Raw genomic sequence first — 10514 nt, forward strand, 5'->3', positions numbered from 1 at the left:
GGGCAAATGAAGAGAGATTTAAAGCTTAAAGCAATAACAATGATGGGGATATAATTTGGCAAGCACTGGCCATAACGCTATAATTTTGTACTGTAAATACTGTAAAATCTAAGTAACTGTAGCATCTCGATGCTATAACTGTATAATCTGTCTTTATAAACTGTGTGTTATGGTATTCAGGAAAACATAGCATTCTGTAAAAACTATGATATACTGAACTGAATAAAATCTATATAAATCAGTCTGTTAATCATCTGTGAATAACTATATATACATGCTATATAACATGATATGCTGAAGTACTGTATAAATTTTACATCAGGTAAATATCTACTCAGACCACACAACATTAAAACATTCGTTCTATAAAAACTGCATAATAACTTTTATATATGTATCTATTAAAACTCTATTAATATTCTTAAAACCCTAGCATAGCATATTTCCCTTACCTTATCTCTGAAAAACCCCTACTGTACTTTAGCCCGATACCCGCAGGGTTCTCCAGTCAACACCCTGAAAACCACATCCCCCTAGAATAAAACATCAGTATTTTTTCGTGTATTGTATTTCTTATAACTGACGGAAAGACAAATACCCAATAAAATGTCTTACCCTGAGATTGGGACGAAATCCAAACCAACTCCACCAATGATCAGCTCCAGCAAACTTGTAGAGAACTTCGCCAGGAGCGTCGTGGTGGTTTCAGATCTTCGATCCGGCGTAAAACGGGCCCAGAACCAAAGAGAGAAGGAGGGAGGGGCGTAGAAAGAGAAAGAAGAAAGAATTTGCGCCAAATAATGCTGAAAAATCTGGGTTTTTACTATTTATAGAGCCAGATTCATCGACGAGACACATCATCTCGTCGACGAGTCCTCCAAAAATTTTGTCAACAAACTTCCCCCCTCATCAATGAGTTTTAAACTGTCCAAAAAAAAACCCTTCTCGGTATCTTCTCATCGACGAGGCGTGACTTCGTCAACGAGGTCCCCTTATGCGCTCATCGACAAATTCCCTGTGTTCGTCGACGAGGCCATATGTAAGAATTTTGGGTTGTTATCTCCAAAATGCAATGTCGTCGACGAAACCTACTACCTCCTTCTGTTTCTGTTTCCATTTCCCTCTCTCTTTATTATTTAAATATCATTATTTTTTGGGTCGTTACATAAGTACCATCCCAAAATCAGGGTAAGTAGATTATTTGGGTATTTTCAATTTTATTAGGATTATTTGAGTATAGATTTTGAGTAATATGGGAATATACTAGAGTTTTGTGAAATAAATTAGGATATTATATTTCCAAGACTAGGGTGTGATGACCCAAAAATATATACATGATTAAAGCACAATAATAATAAAATAATAAAAATAGTCATTGAGTTAATATCAATACAGAAGTGTTTTTCTGTAGGATCTTTGATTCCATGTTTGATGCCTAAGAAAGACCTTGTCTAAGCGAGTGCTCAGAGACCATTGCGGTTAAGTCGCTCCCTGGAGGTCGGCCTAGTCAAAATGGAATTTCATAGGATAAACAGGATAGACACTGTTTGTACAGGTAAATAAGTATATATATTCATAAAATGGTGTTTTGACAGACATAATTTGTAGAAATACATAATAAGATGATAATAATATAGGTATCATATGTGGGGCCCACAAGACTATGTGGGGTCCACATGAGTCCCGGAGCCACAAGACACTGTTTATATATGTAAATAAGTACATAAATAATGTTTTGACTGATATAAGAAATATATGATAAAATAATAATAATATAGGTATCCTGTGAGGGGCCCATAAGACTGTGTGGGGCCCACATGAGTCTCGAAGTCGTATGGAGGTTTACACGAGTCTCAAAGCTATGTAGGATGCATAAAATTGTATAAGAGTTATTCGAGTTACGTAGGATCCATTCGGGTCTCGAAGTTATGTGGGGCCCACAAGACCATGTGGGGCCCACATGAGTTTTCAAAATTCAAATTTAATTTTTGTTCAAAAATAAATAATAAAATAAATAAATACTAAAAATAGTTTAAAAGTAAAAACAATGATAATAATGATTAAGAAAAATAATAAAATAATAAAATAATTAATTAACTAATTGATTAATTAATTAGGTAAGTGATTAATTAAAAATTTATTTAATAAGAATGGTGGCAAGCACTCCCACATGGCCTCCATCCCCATCCCATACTCAACCCATATCTTGCCCATCCCTTGCCCATTCTTTAATTTTAAAAAAATTATAATTTCACCCATCTCCCCACACTTTTATAAATTTTATTTCTTCCCCAAAATTTTCCTATAAATAGGGAGCTCTCAACCTTCATTTTTCACAACAATTTTTCAAGGAAGAGAAGGATTAGTGAGTGAAAGAATTTGTGGTAGAGAGAGAATTTTTGAATAAATTCTCAATCACCCACTTTTTCCGATCTCATTTCTTAGAGATAGTTACAGTGTTCGTAAGGAAGAAGGTAAGTAAATTTTGATTATGTTAGTTTTTTTTTTATTTAAAATTTATACCCAAGTTTATTTTATAAGTAAATTTCAATTATGTTAATTAGTTCCACAAAATTTCCATGAGTTTATTTTTACGCATATTTAATTATACCAGTTCTATCTTTAATATACTTGCATCTATTTTTGGGTTAAGAAATGTTCTAATCCCCTCAGGTAAATTTTCAGCATTTCTTTCTATTCAAAAATAAAATTATATATATTTTTAACACAAAAATTGTGTGCATGAGTTTATTTTTACGTTGCATTTTTTTATGAAAATATGAGTAAAGATGAGATTTTTACGATATTATTTTAAATTGCATAAATTATAATAAGATGATTTTAAAACCCCTTATGGCAACGAAAGTTCAAAGTTACAGATGCTCGGTACCGCAGCTTAAAGTTTATACGGATTAAAGTGCACCCACACTGTTTACAAAGTGGTTATTTATGTTAGTGGATTTTTCTTGAGTGCACACCTGGTTCCGGACCAGGACTTAATAAAGAAAATCTCACTTAAAGTTTACGTATGTTGATTTAGTTTGGTCGGCCAGCTAGCTAAGTCCAGTCTTTGGACCGCACAACCCAGTCATTAGGGTAAACATGACTTACGGCAAACAGGCCTAAGGGTGGTTTTTATAATATATGTTTATACATATTTAATTACGTGTACAAAGTTACTGATGATTTGAAGGAAAAGTGTAAGTTTACGTGAAAAGAATCATTTTGGTGCTTAAATGATGATCTAAGGAAAACGTATAAAGAAAAGTATATGTATGTTTATCATTAAATGTTTATACAGTTTTAAAGTTAAAAGTTTAATTTAACAGTTATAGTATATAATTATAAAATTTTACTATTGTAATTGATGACAAAAGTTTTGTGCAGAAATTTTTAAATTTATATTTATTCTAAAAGAAAATTTGAAGTTATAGTATTAAATATTGTTTTACGAAATTTTTAAAAAGCTCATTTTGGCCACACACTAATAATAATCTTATTTACTTACCAAGCGTTGTCTCACTCCAATCATATTTTTATTTCAGATAACTCTGAAGAGCATGTTGGAAATAAGGCTTAGCAAGCATGCGGGTGGGGATTAGAAAAATAAATATTTATTAGAAATATTAGTATGATTTTAGATATTTATGTTTGTGTAATTTTCTTCTTTTGAAATAAGTGATTATAATATGGATAATTAGCGCTCTGGTTTAATAATAATTGAGTTTATTTGCTTCCGCTGTAAATCAATGGTAAAAAGTTAATATCCCAGGCCCCTCGGGGTTGGGGTGTTACATAGGGTGTTTTTGGGGACCCTGTAGACATGGGTTGGGGACCCCAGTGAATATTTCTAGGAGCGCAGGTAAATTATAATTCAGAAAATTACGAGTATGTAGGTTCAGAGAAATATAGTTGATTTATTGGAAATATGTATTATTTCAAGATTTTGGGGATAGTACGCCGTGAGCATGAGGATAAAGTTGGAGGCGAGCCTTCCAGCCAGTTAGATAAGGGAAATATGTTATGCTAGTACATTCATAAATATTATCAGTAAATCATAGTATTAGTTTATTAAGGTACAAGGTATAAATTATACAGTTTTACAGATTTCAAAACATGAGTTCTTTTAATTATGTGGCTTGAGTAGATATTTGTTTAGTACAGAATTTATATAGTTTTTCAGAATATCATGATTTACAGTGTATATATAGACAGATATATTTTACAGGCAAATATTTACCAGATAGATATTTACCAGACAGATGTTTTACAAATATTATATAGACAAGTATTTTTACAGTATTTACAAAATGTCATGCTTTTCAAAATCATAACACTCAAACATTACAGATTATTCAGCCAGATATGACAATCAGATATTACAGTTATTACAGTCAGATATTACAGTTATTTTAGTAAGATATTATAGTATTTTCAAATCAAATTTATAATATTATGGTTATTTTGGAATCATAATGAAAACAGTAGGATATCTATAAAAATAGCATATACAGTATCAGACCCTGATGAATCAAGTTATGTTCAGTTAGCACAGCACAATACCATAGCTAGTATAGATCAAAGTGCAACCACACATCTTAGATAGTGTGTGGATGGTTTCCGTCAACCATGCCTGGAGAGATTGTAGACATCCCAGAAGACCGGGTTGAGGTGGTCGATTTGACGAGGTAGTTACTAGTTTCGGACCGAGGAGAGGTTGCAGTTTGGCCTGACTAAGGATTGATAAAGTACAGTTGACTTATTGGTAAGTCAACCAAGATTAAGTCCCGCCTATGGACTGCACAACCCTGTCATGAGGGGTTAAATCATGACGTACAGTTTTCCAAGGTAAACATCTCAGTTATGTATATGTATATAGATTTACAGAATATCAGCAAATATAGTATGATACTAGAAATATGAAAAAATAGAAAACTCAAATATTACAGTTATACTTTAAATTATGATAAATGCAAGTTATACTATATATTGATTTACCAATTTTTACATTTTCAGATATTGTCAATATAATATTTACGAAACTCAGTCGCGACACACTAGTAATAGCATATTTCCTCTTACTGAACGTTATCTCATCCTAGTGGTTTAACATTTTTCAGGTAAACCAGTTAAGCTCGCAAATAAAGAGATCTTTTGTACTACCTATTTAAAGGGTAAGTGTATTCAGGGGATTGTATTGTTGAGTAGATAATACTGGGGGTGACATGTAAATATATATGTATGGTTTGGGAGCACTGAATTCTAGTATTATAAATATGGATGTATGATTTTATGTTTTCCACTGCATAGGCGTGTCAATCTATGTACAGGAATACCTCAGTGTCCATCTGGACCCTGAGATGTTATAGGAGGTATTATAGGGGTATCAGGGTAAATAAGTAAAAAAAATGGTTTTGGGTCGTTACATATTTGTTTCCGCTACTTGGTATTTTTATAAGTGTTGGATAAATTATAAAATAAACTTTCACTCATTATTTAAGAGATTGAATTTCGAACTTTTAGTTTGAATTGTGTAAATTTAGACGGAATGTGACATAAAATTGTTTTAAATTTCATTAAAAATAATATAAATTTAAATTCAAAACTCCAAAAAAATTACCAAACAGAACTATTTTACTTAAATCGCCCTGAATTACTTAAAACCTATACTTGTATACACCAGTGCTTAAATGGAAATAATTAATGGGACAAGTGGAGACCATAGAAATGAGATACGACGAAAGAAAGGAGTGATAAATGAGTAGTGTTTGGCCTTTCTCCGAAAGAGGCAACTGCAGTACAGCTGTAGGCCACCAAATTGCCCATCTCAACCACCACTTCAATGAAATTGGCATATGGCAAATTCCAAATAGCGCAAATGCCCCACTCTCTCTCTCTTTCCCCTATGTATGATTGCGACTCATGAAGATGGGAGGGGTCAAGACTGAAGACCCACACTTGTTTGCCAACCCCATCACACTAATTGCCTCTTCCCCCCATCCTATTTCTCCTCCCTCCATTATCTTCCCTTCCAGGACTTCCTCAATTGTCCCCTAGCTTCATTTTTTTTTTTTTTTTTTTTAAATGATCCTTGTTCAGTTTGGTCGAAATCAATAGAATAAGACAAGCATGTATAATCATAAAATCTAATATAATTTTGTTTTACTCTATTTTCTTTTTTCCAAACAAAACATTACCTTCTTACCAAATACCCATCACATCTAAAAGCATTGTCCTAAATCAAACTTAACATTCGTCCTGAAATCGTACCACGCGAGCAATTAAGAGAGAATGGATGAGGAAAAACAAAGACATACCCCCATTGGACTTTGAAGTGTGAACAGAAGCTTAACAGCCCGCATCGTTCATAGTTTGGTCTCTTTCGTAAATTCAAAGCACCGACAGGGGAATATTATAAGTATTCAGATCACAGACCTGAGTCCCGGAGAAAACGAAAACCAAATCCCATAATTTGTCTCTATATCCATAGCCCTAAACCTTGACCTACATATAATACAAAGCTCATTCTAGGCCTTTTGAATTTGATTACTATTTTTTGTTTAGTATTCCAAAACCCTTTTCTGTGTGGAAACCGCACATGCGTTTTGCGAATTTCAAACTGCCGACATTGACCACCTCCCGCTGAGTTAAAAGCCAATGACGACATTCGCACTGAACCCCCCAAAATCTGCAGGCCCGCAAACCATGCAAAATGCAGCTTCTTCTTCCCCTTTCCCCTTCCTTTCTTAATAGTTAATATGATTGATATATGGGAGACTGCTGGCATGCATCTACTAAGTAATTGTCTGGACAGAGCCCCTCCTTCAATTCCCCACTCCACGCACTTCCACCAAACACTCCCACGTTCATGTCTCCCCGCATTTACAATTTTTACTCCTCTCAAAAAGTGATCCAACATTAATAAGTTATATACCAAAAAAGGCATTTGCCACAGCACAATTTAAAGACGAGAAAAGGGGGGGAAAAAAAAAGAAGCCAAAAACCAAAAAGCTCCCTACCTCTATTCTCGTTTCAAAGGACCCAAAATGACTAGGTAAAACAAAAAAAAAAAAAGGGTATTTAACAAAGAGGGAGAACTGAAGCTTCTGTTTTGCTAATTACCGGTCACAAAATAACGCCGGGGTTTAAATATATTGGAGTGGTGGACTAGAGCAGCGCCGGCCGATTGGGCTTCCTCTCCGGCGGACCCTCCCACTTCTCTCCGGGAGACTGAGAACTGGCTCCTCCAAAGGACGCGGCAGCGGCGGCTGCCGTTGCAACATCAATGCCACCTCCCATGGAAGTCAGCAGAGCAGAGAGTTCTCCGGTGGAGGCGCCTCCGGCGCCAATGCCCAATCCCAGAAGATCAAGCGTGGTGGGCTTGTTCCCGAACAATGACGGAGGACCCATCATCAGGTCTGTCAATGCGGAGCCGGTGCTACGGGAGGGAAGACCGAGTCCGAGGCCGGCCGCGACAGATGCGGTGCTCTCGGGCTCGATCTGGCCAGAGTTCCACTGCGTGGTAATTGAGCTGGTGGCAGTGGTGGTAGTGTTGGTGGTGGTGGTGGTGGCGGCATGATCTTGCTGGCCGGAAGTCGGGGAGGAAATTGCGAGACCGAGGCCGTGAAGCCACGAGCCCTTGGATGCGGCAGCGCCCATTTGGGCGGCTTTTTGGAGCAATGCGGTGGCAGACATGGCGGGGGGCTGTGGGGATTGGGCGTAGTGACGGTGGTGGTCTTGGTCGAGCGCTGGGAAGAGGGAAGAGGAGGCGTTGGAAAAGTAGATGGGTGAGGAGAGACAGAGGGAGATGGGCTCTGCGGTGGGGATTGGTGCGAGGCTAGTGGTGGGTCGCTCAGTGCACTTGGTCAGGTGTTGGGCACCAGAGATGAGATTAGAAAAAGAGGATGATACTTGTGGCGACTGTGAAATCACAGTTGTAGTAGAAGGCGCAAATACACTTGCAAACACGCTGGGGGTTCGGGTGCTACTGCTGCTATTGCTGGCCAAGGTGGGATTGCCACTGCTGCTGCTGGTGGCGGTGGCAGTGGTGGTGGCGACCGCGGTTAAGCGCATTGGGGCGGTTGTTCGCGGCAAGAGCCTGACTGGGTTTTCCGGCAGCTCTGTTACCAAGAAAAAACATGATGAAAAAGGATTAGAAAACTTAAAGAGTAAGCACCCAAAAAATAAAAAAGGGAAGATAATGCAACCATCACAAAGCTAGTTGATAGCCGATACACACACAAGGAAAGCTTTTCTAAAGATACTTTTTAAAGCGTGGAACCCCAATTAACAAGTAAGAAGCAGCAGCTTGAACTGTAAAAAGGCTTTTGTTTAAAAGGAGAACCAATCATGGCTTCCTTTCTCACAAACAAGCCAACCCCTCTCTTTTTCTTTTTCTGCTTTTCGACCTTTGGGCTGGTTCTTTTTATCGCGCATCGATTGAGAATTTAGAACAAGCCCTTAGGACAAAAAAAAAAAAACCTCTCTCGGAGCTCAACCTTAATCTCAGATAACAACAAAGATCTTTCGTTGTTTTTCATTTTCATTTTTTTTGGGTGATAGGATGAGAACAAAGATCAGTAGAGCAGTAGATCAAAGGTAAGGTTTAGAAAGGGTCGCGTATACTAAACCAGGAGAATAATTGAAAACAAACAACATTACCAATGGTTCAATGATTCAATCCCATGTCCCAGCAGAAGCGTACAAAACGTCCTCTTCAAGATAGACATAACTATTTTATAATGTATGGACTGGACCCTTTGGTTTAGTTTTGGTATGTTACCTGGGTTTTGGATCGACAAAACCGGCGTTATTACATTTGTTGCGGGGCAAACCGGTGGCGTCGGAGGCGCCACTAAGGGCGGTGGCGGAGGAGGAGGCGAACTTGTTGTCTGAAGCTTCACATTCTCGTTGGCGTTCTTAGGAATGGCAAGGGTATGAGCTCTAGCACCTTCCTCGGCCAACGCATCGCAAAAAGCTCTGTGGGTGACAAAGCTGTCCCTCCTTTAATTAACAACAGCAGCAACACAAAATACACCAAAACATTAGAAAACATAAAATACCACACGAACGCCTATAAATTAACATTTAACAACGGGAAAGTAAAGAAAAAAAGAGAGAAAAAAGTAGGGAAAATTTCTTTTCCTATGGTTTCTCGGGAACCAAACAGGGGGATGAGGATATAAGAATCAATCAAAAGGAAAATAATGATTCGACGGAAAGGAAACCTAGAGAACAAAGTTCCGCAATCGCATTTGTATTCTCTGGTACCACAGGTCTTCAAATGCGCCTTCCAGTCGGACTGCACGGCGTACTTCTTGGAGCACCTCTCGCACTTCCATTTCTTCTCGCCGTGTTTCCTGCAAAAATGCTTCTTTATGCCGGTGAGATCGCCGAGAGCTCTGGACGGACTGTGGTGCACGCACGACGGCTCCGGACACACGTATACTCGTTTCCGAATCTCTTTGCTGGTTCGCTGCCTCAGCTTCCAAGGCAGGTTGTGGCCTCGCCGGTGAAGTTGCAGATTCTGGTCTCGTTGAAATCCTTTATTGCAGATCTCACACACAAATCTGTTTGTGGCCATTAGAGTTTTAGGAGACAAAGCAATCACCTCTGCATTTGGATCTGGGAGAATCGAAAATTGAAAGAGCTCTTAATTTTTTTGTGAATTAAACCATTTTTCAGACTGACGAAGCTATTAATCAAATTATCGCTGGAAGTGTAACAATTTTACTAATCTTACCAGGCATTCCAGGGAGGTTTCGCTTCTTCTTTGGCGGTGCCTCAGCTGGCATAGTTTGATTTCCCGAAGAAGACACGCTTGCTTCTGCAGAAGCCGTTGAAACAGTCACCGGCGACGAGTTCTCCAGCTCCACCATAGTTTCGACTATCCAATCTGCCAAGAAAAATCAGAATCGAAGAAAACTGAAAGACGAAATTTCTCTCAAACGCTCCCCAATCTCCGAGCACAAATTAAGTAGCTTAACCACTCAGCTCTCTAGGGTTTCAACACCCAGCTCTCAAAACCCAAAACCCTAACCTCTCCTAACTCTAACTACAACTATCGATAAAGTTCCTTGACCATACTCCCACCGTCCCACTAGCCAGAAGATCGTGCTCGGTGAACAACCGTCGCATACGGCGGCGGCTTCATTAGCGGATAAGAATGACTAAGAAGATGCAGACAGGGAGACGAGAGAGAGAGGAGAAAAGAAATTTGAAGTATTATATTTAAAAAAAGTGGGGGTAAAATAGTTAAAAGCGGCGTCAGGTAACCATGGTTAGAGATTTTGGCTGCACTGTTAACCATGGTTAAGGGCCTAACCCAGAGTCCAAGTCTGTTGTATCCAGTCATCGGTTGGCTGCGAGAGCAAATCGAGCCGTCCACGTGTCGCAACGCGCCAACGGACGACACATGTCGGAGGAAGTCGGACGAAGCGGTGGTTGTCGTTTAGCGCGGGGGTTTGAACGGGGGTTTATTATTATTCCGTGTCTTTTTGTGGACTATTCTGAAC

The 10514-nt window shown here is 38.4% G+C and overlaps 1 protein-coding gene across 1 annotated transcript; it reads right to left on the reverse strand.

The window, feature by feature from the left end:
- Positions 1 to 6908: 6908 nt before the first annotated feature.
- Positions 6909 to 10228, reverse strand: LOC131161555 (zinc finger protein GAI-ASSOCIATED FACTOR 1-like). Its single transcript, XM_058117389.1, has 4 exons — positions 9743 to 10228; positions 9228 to 9624; positions 8783 to 9003; positions 6909 to 8120 (listed from the first exon to the last, which is right to left on the reverse strand). The coding sequence occupies exons 1-4, from the start codon at positions 9876 to 9878 to the stop codon at positions 7168 to 7170; spliced, it is 1707 nt and encodes a 568-aa protein (XP_057973372.1). The 5' UTR covers positions 9879 to 10228; the 3' UTR covers positions 6909 to 7167.
- Between the last annotated feature and the right edge of the window lie 286 nt (positions 10229 to 10514).

This window comes from Malania oleifera, chromosome 8 (assembly GCF_029873635.1).
Source record: "Malania oleifera isolate guangnan ecotype guangnan chromosome 8, ASM2987363v1, whole genome shotgun sequence".
Lineage (NCBI taxonomy): Eukaryota > Viridiplantae > Streptophyta > Magnoliopsida > Santalales > Ximeniaceae > Malania > Malania oleifera.